We start from the raw sequence: 13,469 nt of genomic DNA, 5'->3' as shown, positions 1-13,469 counted from the left end.
GCTCCAGCGCAAGGGCACGTTCCTTTGCTTGCTGGCAAGGCATCAATTTATACCCAACAGTGATAACCTCAAGGGCTTTTTCCTCCCAGTGAACACCTGGAAGGGTTCTTCAGGACACTGCCAAACCAATGCAAGCTACCTAAACTCTTGCAGCTCAGTCACCTCAAACTTTGCAGGATGTAAAGCATCTCCTGGAGTGACTTGCAGTGCTGAGGTAACCTGAGCAGCCTGCTTTGGAGGAGTGCTAAAAATACCCATGCTGCATTCACGGACAGCAATGGGATAGCTGCACCAACAGAGATGGCCCAAGCAGATGCTTCCAAGGTGCTTTCAACCTGACCTGCTCTTCTAACGTGATCCTTCACTGTCCTTCATGCAGAATTAATTTTTTTTTAAAAAAAAAAAAAAAAAAAAAAAAAGGAATATAAAGAAGAAAAGCATTTCAAAGACTGAGAGAAGAAAATTTCCTTTCTTACAGAGTAAGCAGCACTGTAGGAAACATTAAGAAATAATGTAGCAGTAATTCCTGCTTTTTGGAACGTGTGGGAAATGCATTTCTGAAGGAAAAATAATGACAGTGGAAAGAGCCTCTGATCACAATCAGTGCCCCGATGTGCACTAATTTGCCCCACTGAGCAAGCACATAGCACATTGCAGTCTTTTTCGGAGTGTCTATAATCCAAACAATAGGAAAGATGGAGGCGGGTGTGGGAGAAAAAGGGCACAGAGAGATGACATGAGGCTGAACTTCACAGATCCAGTCCGCCTGTAAATGTTTAATTGACAAGTAGCCCAGTCCAAAGCAAGTTTATATGCTGTGCATGATTTCATCAGGATATGTCCAGGCCTTTGTAATGAACACTGCATTGCTCACAGCAGTGCCATAGGGGCATATCACAGAGAGAACCCTTGCAGCTACCGAACATGTTAGACTCGATCCCGCAACCATCTGCACCCAGACTGCAGGACTGAACCTCACATATTCAAAAAAACCCTAAATAAATAAATAAATAAAATGAGTGCTGCACATGCTAAGCCCACAGAAAAGCCACCTTGAGTCTGACTATGAAACCCCATTTGGTGCACGAACTCATATTCCAGTGCTGCCCTCCTGCCGAGCAATGGTGCAGTGCAAACTACAACAGTGGGTGCTAATGGGTCTCATAACTAGGTTGACAATACCAGCACACACTTAGGGCAGCGTGCAGTGCATCAGCCTACAATTCTCTGCAGCAATGACTATTATCAATTTGCTGTGATGCATGGAGGGAGGTTTAGGACTTATTTTTCTTTGGGAAGGGTTTATAGATCTGTTAGTGACTGGGCAGACTTAATGCTATACTTTGGGAAAGGAAATGAAAGAGGAAGGAAAAGGGATAATAAAGCAGATTGGAGCAATTCTGGTTTAGGATAAATTCCCTCAGTCAGTTTTGGAGGCTTTTTTTTATAAGTCAAAGTATTCTGTTTCTTTACTCACTCCAGGGCCAGCAAATATTTTGGTCAGTTCTGAACGGTAAAATATAAATACTGCTATTAAAAGGCAGAGAAAATTAGTACAGATCATACACCTAAAGCCCCCTGAATATGAGAAAATCCAGAACTCTTGCAAATTATGCTACTGCCAGAGTTCAGGCCTTCCTCCAGGCAGCTGTCCTCCACAGCCTCTTCTGTGCCACATGCAATGCATTTCTGTTTCCCTTTGTGAGAATGAGAAACTTGTTGTGAACACACTGCTTTAAGCAGACAGCGTTCTCAACGCATGTTGGTAAGAGACTGAAAATTAGTATTTCCCCTGTGGGCATCCTTCTCCCTCCTTCTTCTGTCCTTGATAAGAGACATAAGCTTTTCTTAAAAAATAAGGCAGGTTTTGTAGCCCTGGAGCCCCATCCTCCAGCTCAGGGACTTCTCATTTCAGGTGAGGCCATTCCGCAGGGGCAGTACAGCTTCTGCATTCTTTGGAGGAAGCTTATTGCAGCAGATGATGGGCAGGGGACCAGCCTGAACATGGGTCTCCTGTTCCCCAGCAAGTCCTGTGAGCCTGTAGACACTTCAGCACTACTGATTGCATTATGAGTTTTTGAGGCAGTGAAGCAAAACAAGAGGAAAAGGCACTTTGCCAAAGTGGCAGTATCTGAAAACAAGGTGCCTTAGGAGATGAGAAAAGTATGCATTTCAGACCTATCATCACAGCTGCTGCTTGCCAGAGGGCAGTATGGCAATGTTTAACCTTCCACCAAAACTTGACCTGTTTCCTTGCACTGAGTCCCTTCTCTGCCACTGCCCAATCCAGTTTACAACTGGATCCTAAGTAGAGAGGAGAAATCCTGTTCCCTTCCTCCTCTTCTCTAGCTCTGCACACAGCACTTGCATTCAGCCACTCAAAGTAGGCGTCCCATGTGTCCACCTGTTTTGAACAGATCTTTTCATTTATTATCGAGTAACAAAGTTGTGGAAGTGGAACCAAATAAGACAGAAGGGATGAAGTTGTGGCTACATAGTGCTGAAATCTATATCAACTTTAAGTAGCTTGAGTCATTTTGAATAAACAGTGCTGCACAATGTCAATGTCTGAAAGTGAATTGGGTTTTTCACTCATCCTACACTGCTAATATTCCCTACTGCCCCCGTCTGGCCCTTGTGCCCAAACTAAAGCACGGTTTGCATGGTGTCTCCTCTGAGTCTAACGTGTTCTGTGCGCAGATTATACTGCTGCAGAAAGCACACTGTCTGAAGCAGGTAAAAACCACATGATATCTCCTGTACATTTTGCCACAAAGATAACAGAGGGAACTGCAATCACTAAATGTACAGTTCCATTTTGTGTTGCAAGTAAATCTACAAAATATCTAATGCCAACATGCGAGACTAGTGAATAGAAAGAACAGGAAATCTGACTCAACCCCGTTATATCACATAACAAAAAATTAGATGAATGGAAATTTAGCATCTCCCTCACATTGACTGCAAAATGTTAAGGATACTCAGGCCATTCTACCATAGTGCCAGAGGCAAATCCTGCACTGTACCCTGGTCACACGCAGAATAAAGACCCCTGTGTAGAACAGGGTACTCTTTGAGGGAGAGAACTAATCCCGAGCCTTTCTACTTGAGCTGATAAGGACAGTCATGAATGAAAACCACTGTAGTGCAAAGCATGCTGTATAGCTCAAGTCAGTGGCAGTTTATCTCCCAGCCCCTCCAGAGGAAGCATGCCACTTGCTGCCTGACTCCCAACCTCCCCATGCACGCAGGGATAGCCGAGGAGAAAAAAAACCAACACAGTCCATCTCTGCCCCAAGGACACTTGGAGTCACCTCACCAAAGCTTCTGAGAGAACACGATTTTCCTGTCCACTGGGCACTGCTCCGTTCACTTACCATCGGAGACCTACCTCAGCAAATGCACAAGACCTCACTTTCCAGCTGCCTTTTATCCCAGAGGCAAGTGGTTTACTGGGAAGTATATCCTTCCTGCTGCGTAACTGCCATGCCAGTTCAATCACTACCTGATTTTCAAAGCTTTTTTTCTGATTTCCCCAATCCTCAATTTCCCCGTTAGCTCAAAGAAAACACAGGCTGTGTTTGTCAGCTTGTTTCAAACAGGCAGGAGAAAGGAAAAACAGAAAGCAATAAGCTGCAGTATGTTGCTCTGCCGGATTAATAATGCACTAAATAAAACGGTAACCATTTTTTTAGGGAACATTCCTGTCAATTAAAATACACAATTTTAAAATGCTGCAGTTATTCACCATAATTTCTGTTCTCAAAGAGCTCAGTAGAAACCCCTACTTCTGCATATTGCTGCCAAAATCCACATATCCTTGTTGCATATTTGAAGCATCCTCAGATTTCTGAGTGGCTAAAACCATTACTGGCTACACACCTTCAGAAACAACCGTTTTCAGAAGGCCCTTCGTGAACCTTATTTGCTAATGAACCTGGAAGAGAAAAATGCTTCGGGCTGTAGCACCTCCATATCTTGGAGGCCACACATATAAAGAGCACCACTATTTAACATCTGGAAAATTCAGCGGACTGTATTAGAAAATCATGAGTACAAAGCAATTCTAGATTTTTGGAAATTACTCTGGAAAAAAATAATAATCTGTCCTTCTCTCTGATCTGCAACTCTTTTTCTACATCAGGTTTTCCTGAATTTGTATCTTTGTAACATCAAGCCTGTAAGTTCTTGCCGTTCAGCCTGCCCATGCCAACCAACATGGAAGAACTATGCTTACAACACCCTGAGACAAAGACTCTGGTCAGAACCTCAGATGTTGTAAACTGAAGTTGCTCCATTAATGACCTATTAATTTAAACTGAGGATGAGAGCACATGAAAGAACAGGGTGGGTGGATGCTGTTGATTTACTTTCAGCAAATATTTGATGACACGATTAGGTAACATGGGTTTGTTCAATAGGTTTTAATTACATTTTGGTTGAAGGATTCTCTGTTTTTCTACAGCTACAAAAGGGAGGAGACAAACATTATTGGACTGTGAGTGACAGATCTTACGAAAAACATACTAATCAAACAGTTCCCATCTTCTCATTAGATTTATAACTAAAACCATGCCATGTAGGGAGAAAATAAAAAACACAGATCTCACAAAAAAGGTTTTTGAAAGATTTGGAAACGGATTGATATAAAATGTGATAATCTAACAGAAAGGGGAAGAAAGAGGGAAATGGAAAGTGTTGGGAGTGCTTAAAAATAAACTAGTGTGTGCCTAAGGGTCACGCCTGCCATTTCACACTTAAATGTACCAGGACTTGAAAAGGCTAGCAAGGATGCAAAACCCCCCAAAAGTGCCTAAAGCAACAGTGGAATTGAAAGAAAAAAAACAGAGATGGAAAAGGACCAAAACACTAGTAAAGGAAAGAATGAGGAAGCAGAAGTATAAAAGCCCAGGTGACAGGGAGTAGAAGGGCTGCACCACACCTGCCTCATGGCTTTGGTGCTGCATGCTGTGGAAGCCGGGAGCTCAGCTCCCTGCAACCAGCCTCCAGCTCCACCGGCCCATGCGGTTTGTTTGCTCAGAAAGCAGCGTCCTGGCAATATTTCCTTTCCCCTTCATTAAAAGGTAAAGCTAAATTACAAGGACAAAGAGTTAGAAGGGGGAAATATCTGACAATTCTCCATCTCTGCCTCTTGCTCCCTCCTCCCATGAAACAAATAAAAACCGAAGCAATTTAAATTGGGTGGCTTGCCAAGAATATCTTTTGCAAATGGATTCACTGTCATTATAGGACAGATGCCCGCATTTCCACAACATTTCAGCTGAGCTTATCAGCCCTGAAATACTACCCCTAAATTCAGGAATATCTTCAGTTAATTGACATCTGGATGCCAGCTCCTGATCTTGCTTCCCCCAGCATAAGGCACAGATAGCAGTCGTGCACCACATCAAGCACATTCCTGCTTTCAGTTATTGGAAGTTACTCACTGACTTAACAGATCTGTCACAGCCCAGGAAGCTGTAACTGGGATCTGAATCCATTGTTTGGTCCCTACATATTTTCTTAATTATTGCTGAGTATCTTCATTACAATATGCACAGACACTATATTCTGGCTGGAGCATGGCCATACTATCATGTTTGTTTGTTTGTTTATGTTAGCAGCAAAACTCAATCCACAGTGATGCTGTAGTTTCATGTACATTTTGAAGGAGTAGAAGGCAGCGGCACTGCCAGAGCCCGTGTGCTGCAGAGAACTTTCCTGCCCCAGCCCCACAGGGAAACTAATCCATCCAGCAAAACAGAAATGTTCTTGCTCAAATCCTTTTCCCCTATGCACTGCTGTCGCACACCCTTACCTACAAGAGCATTTGAGAAGCACCAGTGCAAGCTGCACACCCCTTGTCTCGGGCACAGCCGGCACAGTTTGGCATTCTCAACAGAAGACCCAGCTGCATATGATAAATCTTGGGAAGTATCTGCTTTCTTGCACAAAAATCCTATTTGTGGCCAGAAACTGAAAGGGTCTGGATCATATCTTGTTACATGCTATCTGAGAGAAGGAAAAAAAGAACAACAACAACGAACAGCTAAAACAGTTCTCGCCAAACCTACAACCCACCTATGGCTTCTCATAGCTTTTAAACCCACTACTATACTATAAACTGCCACCAGAACAACTGTGCAGCACAGGAAAAGACATTAACAGGCTTAAGTGAATAGGTGCATTTTTATACCTTTTTTATTACCTGATCAAACTAAAATATTGATTCAGTGGTGGCACTGCATATCCCCTGACAAAGAAGCCCTTCAGTACAGCAGAGTGAACTAAAACTCAGATTCCACTTAAACAGTGATGGCAGCACTTAAAACCATTTTCTCTGGAAATGTTCTTGCCACTAAATATTAATAAAACCTTTACATTAGAGATCTGTGTGGTTTTGAAAAGAAAACTAATATGTATGGAGGGACACAAGCAAAGAAAACGAAACTGGGAAAGAACCACACCTAAGTGAAAGACGAAAGGAGTGATTTATCTGAAGAAAGTGTCAACAATGTGCCAGTGCATTTTCATAAGCAGAAAAGGGGGGAAAGGAGGATATTGAAAGCAGAGAGGAAAAGGAAGAAAAGCATGGCAAGAGGAGAGAAAAAAGCCTCAGAAAGCAAGGCAAGGAGTCTTCAGTAAAGACCTAGTAGAGGTGTCACATTCACGAGTGCGAGATGTCACCTCTCTCATACTAAGTACAGTCCTGCAACTCCCAAACCCTCCCAGTTATCCAGTACACCATCAATGAGGTGCTACGCAAAAAGCAAAAGGCACTCACTTACTGAAGCACAATGAAATTTTAAGGCCACACACTGTAACTGAGTGAGGGCTGTGCCAAGAACCTTCATCAGTTGCGCAGCTCATCGTATATTTTCAGCTGATTTGTCAAAAGCACTCCGTTTGGCTTAATGCCCAACAAACTCCCATTCCTCCCATTAAATGGAATCGAACCAGTGCCAGGAGCTTATGCATTTCCATCCCGCGTCCTTGTCTTTGTAACGGGGCCTGATGGCTGGTGATAGCACGTTCAGGGTGTTACTCACAGGAACAACAAACCCCCAGAACGAACTCACACAAATTGTAATGCCAAGGTAATCGAATGAAAAGTCAGGATAAGCTTGGTGTCTACATTTCACTCCTCTCCCCAAAGCAATGGTTTTCTTCAGGAGGAAAGGTCAGTAAGATATGCCAGGAAACACAGAATCATAGAATCGTTTTGGTTGGAAGGGACCTTGAAGAACATCAAGTTCCCATTGACATGAAGCCTTGTCAGTCATTATTTCTTATAATAAAGTACCCAGAGATATTAGGAGATTTTTCAGAACTCTACTACAGATCCTTGTGCCAACAAAACCAAACATAAGAAAAAATCCGACCTGTGTATTTGAAAACAAGAAGCGGTTTGCAGGCTTGCACTCCTAGTTCTTCCCCTTCAAAACCCCACAATCAGCATATTTCGTTTCAATTACTTTTGCAACAGCTACAGGCCTAGGTGCTATTTTCACAAGCACTATTTTCTGGTTTTGGCACCCCATCTAAGATATTTTCAATGAACTCAATACCCACAACGTGGGTGTTCCAGTCTTTGGCAAGATGTGGTAATGTATTTCATGGGTCTCCACCTGAGCACCTCAAACCCCAGACAAATAAAACATATGGCCACTTCTAAAGGTTTTGCCCATGAAGAATGTTCTGCACAATTTACCCCCCAGTGTTGTTCCGAACCAAAGCAAACCACATGGTATTTTTCAGGCAAGTTTGTTAAAATTTGCCCTGAACACCGTTCTTGACGAGAAAATAATATTCTTTATCACTGAAGATCAACCTTTGTCTTTCCTATTGAAGACTGAATACGCATTAATGGACAGACATTTAATCACTCTTGCTGTCCTCCTTTTCCAGATGAACAAATTAGGGTACAGACAAGTCACATAAATTGCTCAAGGTGACCTAGCAAGTCAAGAGCTAAACAAGAGCTATAGAGGCCCTTCCAACTGTCATATTACAGGTGAGGAAAAAAAACCACCACACTTTACATAAAATCTGCCTTAAGAAAGGAAATTGTTAACCTGGGGCTGAGATCTTCTAGCTAATCTTGGCTCATAGAAACGAATACATCAGAGCCAGTGGATTTTACATTTAAATAACAGTAGTATGTTCAATAAAAAACACTTTTCTTCAGACCAATGTTTTCATTTAAACTAGTGTTTGAATGCAACTTCTTTTTTCTTCCAGTGGGCAGCTTCATTTGGAGACTTTATAGATTTTCATAGGGATTACTTAATAAAATATAAGAGAAATATGCACTGGTTTGTATGTATATATATAAAAAATAAAAGTGTCTTCGATTCCTTCTTAACAAACTTCAAAATTTTTCATTCCTAAAAACATATTGGGAAAACCTTCAACTTCAAATTCGCGTATTTATTCAATTTAACTTCAGTCTTGCATTTGCATATCTAATATATTCCTCAAAATATTAAAAATAATATAAGCCAATTATTATTACTTAAAGCTTCTCCATCTTTAAAGCAAAATATTTTGCTTAACTATAAAAAGTACTTGATATTTTAATAATAAGAAGCTCTTGGAATAAAACCAGAATGTAAAGGGTCAGTTCAATGCGATTGTCAAGCCTTAAATTAATTAACTGTAAGTTGTGGCTTCCAGTGAATTTTTCTTAGCAAGGTATCAACACCTGCAAAGGAGAAAAATTAATGAAAGCATTGTCAGAGTCTTAAATAAATAACCCCACTCAATCACAAGCAAGATGAACAAACAGATGTGAGTGCCTTTGATTATCCAAATGATCAGCCTGAGTGTTCAAATGCAGCACCGTCAAGTGACAAGTAATACTGGTTTTATCTCAAGCACGAAGACTCAAGCGTTGCTGTCTAGCTGCCGGCTACTGTTCCCACCAACAGAAGTCACCCACCTGGGGCAGCATGCGATTTTCCTCCTCCAGCTGTCTTACTCTTGCCTCCAGCTGCCTAACATAGGACAAGGTTGATTCTAAAAATCAAAAAGAAAAAAACTCATATTATCCACAGAGATCTGCTTGTGTTTACTAGTGTCAGAGCCTGTGCCACATTCTGACTTGTACTCAGAGCAGATTGCCTCTCTCAAATATCCATTAAACAGTCAGCTCTGCTCGTCTCAAGGGCAGTGCAAATAACGCTGATACTAGAATTAATCCAATTCCTTGTTTCTTGTGATTCTGAATGGCTGTGCTTTAAGGTGGTCCCTTGTCAAACACAAGGAATCTTACAGAAAGGCAGCACAGACTTGAGTTGTTCCAAACCATCCCCCAAGCTCTGTGAGCTTGTACTGTACTTTGGAAATACTCCACCAGAGTAACGCATTATCCCACCAAGTCACCACTGAAAAGCCCAGAAAGAGAAGACAGCCTTTTGCAGGAAGACACAGTCAAAGCGGCCCCTCCACACAGTCCGGTGGAGGTCTGGTAGCACACACATAGCCACAGCCCACTCCCGCAAGCTGTGATCTCGCCTGTGGGGAATACAGCGGCTTGCCAGCGTAACGGCTCAAGCCTCAGCCTCTGCTAGGGATCAGACATGTTGACAAGGCTCAAACCTGTGCTCGAAACCACCTGTGTGTCCCTAGGGCCCTGAGAGGGTTTGGAGTCTGGCTGACAGCACGACAGCCATGGGCACAGCACTGCTCACAGCACATACTCCTCACCCCACACACCCCAGGGAAGTATCGTACTAGGACACGCTCTCACAGCACTGCTTTGCTATGTGGGCTTGGTTGGAGAGCAAAATCCCGTCCCCTCAATTCACAAGTAACCTCACTGACCTTCATAAGGTAATTTGGTAGATTATGGAGAATATGAGTCACTCCTAATCTGCTCTGTTCCCAAGAACTTAAAATATAAGAGAAGTAGGTCCATGATCTGTTCCTAAAAGCCTCTGAGAGCTTTCTTATCACACATTTCTTGGGTCACGCAGAATTTCTGCTATTAAAGTCCTGTATCTAAGAGAAATACATGACTGAGAAAGTAGCACTTGTTGACTGTACGAGAAAAAAATATCTTCTCAGTCCAGAAATCTGCTGTGACTCTTGTACTTCCTTGTATATAGATGGAAGCCCACCACGGATTCCTGACTCAATGATCCACTTAGCTTTCTCTCAGATGTCAACTCCAGTACCGTATTTGTACTCATACTACCACATAACTAGTAAAACTATCTCTCTGATGATTAATGGTATGGAATCCATGGGTATTGCTGCATTGACAAAAGAGCTGTTTACTGGTTTAAATTATCAGATGAATTTGTGCACCAGTTTCCCCTGATACCTAATCACCATGCCAGCCTGCCCCTAAAATAAAGGTGATGGGAAATGAGGTGTCACTTACTGTTCTTACGAGACTGCAATAGGCTAAAACACGCATGCACAGACACTGCATGGGAATTTACACAACATGAAGTAATTTGTCAAAAATGATTAATACACAGCGAGGCACTGGATTAAAAATAGCATTGTACAATAAAAAGGAAAGAGGTAATCTGAGGTTCTGCGCGCTCTGCTGCATAAGGATTTTCATAGCTAGTGATGGGTGCATCTCTGGAGAGTCGCTATGCCTAGCTCAGATGAGCACTTAGAAGATGAACAGCTTATTCAATTAACTACATACGACAGGGTCCCTCCCACCAAATCAGCTGCCTTCCCAGCAGCAGCACTTTTGGGAGGAGCCGCAGAAGCTCCCTCACCATTATGGCCATTAGCATAGCCAATAGCTCCCAGCACATCTCATCTAATCTCTTTGTTGTTTTCTACAGAAGATGGTTTCTGTGGAGATATCTTTTTGGAGGGACTGAAGTAGGTGCTTTCTTTGGCACTAGCCATTTCTAAATTCACTGCTATGTTAGCTTGGGCTCAGACTTCATGCTAGAGTCTGACTTCCCAGCTGTGCCCACCAGCCTACTTCGTACAAGCTTCCTTCTGAATTCTCTCTGACTCTGAGTCTTTTGTAATTTTCTGTTTTACCATTTATTAGTTCCTCATGTGGTGTACAGCTCTTGGCAAAGTTTGCCTCTCAGATTTATTTCTTCACTTGTATGTTGAGAGTCCAGAGCTGAGATCTCTGCTGCTTCAAATCACACAACCCTGCTGTCAGTTCACAACTTCCCAATGCCAGTTCATACCAGCTGAGGATTTGGTCTCAAATCTCCGTGCCTGTTAACCCTTTTAAAGTGTGAAGCAGTTATTTAAATCTCCTTTTGTAATCTGATTAAAATGGAAAATTAGGACATCTACCAAAGCCTTCATCTAGCACATCCTTATTTATGTGAGTCTCCTTGACACATAGACTAGATGCATATATATATTTCAGTATCTGTTAATATATTTATGCTGTGATGCTATGAGCTTAGAGGAAAAAATGAGCAGAAAAGCCAGTCAAGGACATAAGAGACAGAGGAACTGAAAACACACAAAGTGAAACACTGTCACCAAACTTTAAAAAAAAATAAAAAATAATGTTGCATCTTATAAGTATTTATGGGAAGGCCTATAGGATCCGTCTATTCTTAATCGGCCTGGAGCCCAGTAAAGAGCTCTAAATTAAGAGCAAATCTTAAAATGCCATCCAGAAAATAGTTACCTGATACCACTCCCATTGTCATTCCAGGCAAATTTTCACAAGACAATTAAGCAATTTAAAACTGAAGCAGAATGAACTGATGATGGTAATGCTTCAGCTTCAGTATCTGAGCTGAAAACAAATGCCTCCCAAAGGGAAAGCAGTACAGAAGCTTAGCATCACTTCCATAACATTACTGTTGTCTTATAATAAAGTATTTAATAAGATGCTACAGTGTGTCAGGCAACCACTGCTCTGAAACATAACCTGCACAAACAAGATGATCCCTAGCTGATGTCATTAGTCATAAAACCTTTCTGTGTTTTATCCTTCCCCAGACAGATGTACCTCACATTGTTCATTTTCACAGAGCTGCAAGTACACAGAAAAGCCCTCCCTTATTTGCAGAATCTTAAACCTGAGTTGTAGACTGCTTATAGATAAACTTCCAAACACAAATCTGCTGAGCTTCCTCTGCTGACAACATAACCAGGGAAAAACAGCATCTGTATTTACACCATAAAAGCTTAACTACTATGTTCTGGGTAATAGCTTAGAAAATGTTAACTATGTTGAGATCAAATACATACTCAAATAAAAATAGACAAACAATTAATTTGGGCCCATATCTAAAAAACATCTGACCTGACACTGCAGTAACCAAACTAACAGTTTCATCACCTGTGGGCTTCTTGGTTACATTATTTCCGCTCTTTCCCATCTTCCTTTGCTGGGCAAAGGAAGCAACAATTTTGAACAATTCCCATTCTCAGGAATGGATGCCTACCAAACAAGCTTCCCTACTTGACCTTGCCATGCTCTTAGTATCATTGAAAATGCGATCACCGTGTGGTGCTTCGTTCCAGGGCTGAAATAAAATTCTTTTCCAAATTATTAGAGAGACAGTAGTATCTTGCTTTTAGGGAAATTCAGTGACAATCCACCCTTTCTCCACATCCATCACTCTAACATGTTATTAGAGAAATCAATATTTACATAGCTGATCTCTTTTTCTTTTGACATCCACACTCTTGAAGCTAGTAGATATTTTGGGGTTATGTCAAACGTTATCAGACGCTTATGTTGCTGCCAAAGGCATATTTGTGCCTTGGCTTCATCCATTTGTGTGTGACTGTGCCTGATCTCAGTCTATCAAGTAATTCATAATGTTCTTTAAGCTAGATTATCCTCTGCTATTTTAGAATGGTTGTGGATGTCATGTTAAATTCTGATTCTTTTTTTTTTTTCCCCTGGGTTTGTTACAACTCACAGGCAACTCTGGGATTGCACTGGAGAACCTGAGGTCCTCTACCCGCCTATTAGCTCTCAGTAAAGCACATACTTCAGAACCCCACAGAAAGCAAAAACTCAGGGGTTCAACCTACACTTCTTGTTCAAATCAGCTTGAGTAACAAGCACAATACAGCAGGTGGAAGGGATTGTATCTAAAGACCAGAGGAGTATTTGAGGTAAAGGAAGAGTAGGAGATGCAACACCTCTACTACTAATATAAACACAAGTAGTGCTTTAACGCAACAACTAAAATTCAATCTTTTCTGCATTTCTAAAAAACACTGATTCCAAATTATAATAGGTGTCTGCAAAAACTGAGCACGGGGGTTCCACAGACCTCTTTTTGACTAACTTTAAAGGATAAACCCATCAATGCAGAAGATGATACTTGCTTCATGGAAGTTAAGAGAAAATAAATTTATAGAACCTTTTAATTCTGGAGAAAACTGGTAATACAGTGGATGAGCAAAACAGACATCCCAGAGGAAGCAGAGCAAAATCCTCCAAGCTGAAAATACTTAGAAGGCTGGAGGTATTAGGAGAAAACAGTAATACCGTTTGC

At 41.6% G+C, this 13,469-nt stretch overlaps 1 protein-coding gene across 1 annotated transcript in view; it reads right to left on the bottom strand.

The window, feature by feature from the left end:
- CCDC85A (coiled-coil domain containing 85A) overlaps nucleotides 1–13,469 on the bottom strand; it is an 85,631-nt gene that overhangs the window by 7,844 nt on the left and 64,318 nt on the right. Inside the window, exon 3 of the mRNA XM_009886070.1 lies at nucleotides 8,942–9,018. Coding sequence (XP_009884372.1) covers nucleotides 8,942–9,018 — 77 coding nt within the window. The remainder of the gene's footprint in view (nucleotides 1–8,941; nucleotides 9,019–13,469) is intronic.

The sequence above is a fragment of the Charadrius vociferus genome, unplaced genomic scaffold (genome assembly GCF_000708025.1).
Source record: "Charadrius vociferus isolate BGI_N301 unplaced genomic scaffold, ASM70802v2 scaffold455, whole genome shotgun sequence".
Classification (NCBI taxonomy): Eukaryota; Metazoa; Chordata; class Aves; order Charadriiformes; family Charadriidae; genus Charadrius; species Charadrius vociferus.
The sequence above is the reverse complement of the archived record's forward strand: the minus strand, read 5'-3'. Positions and strand labels throughout refer to the sequence as shown.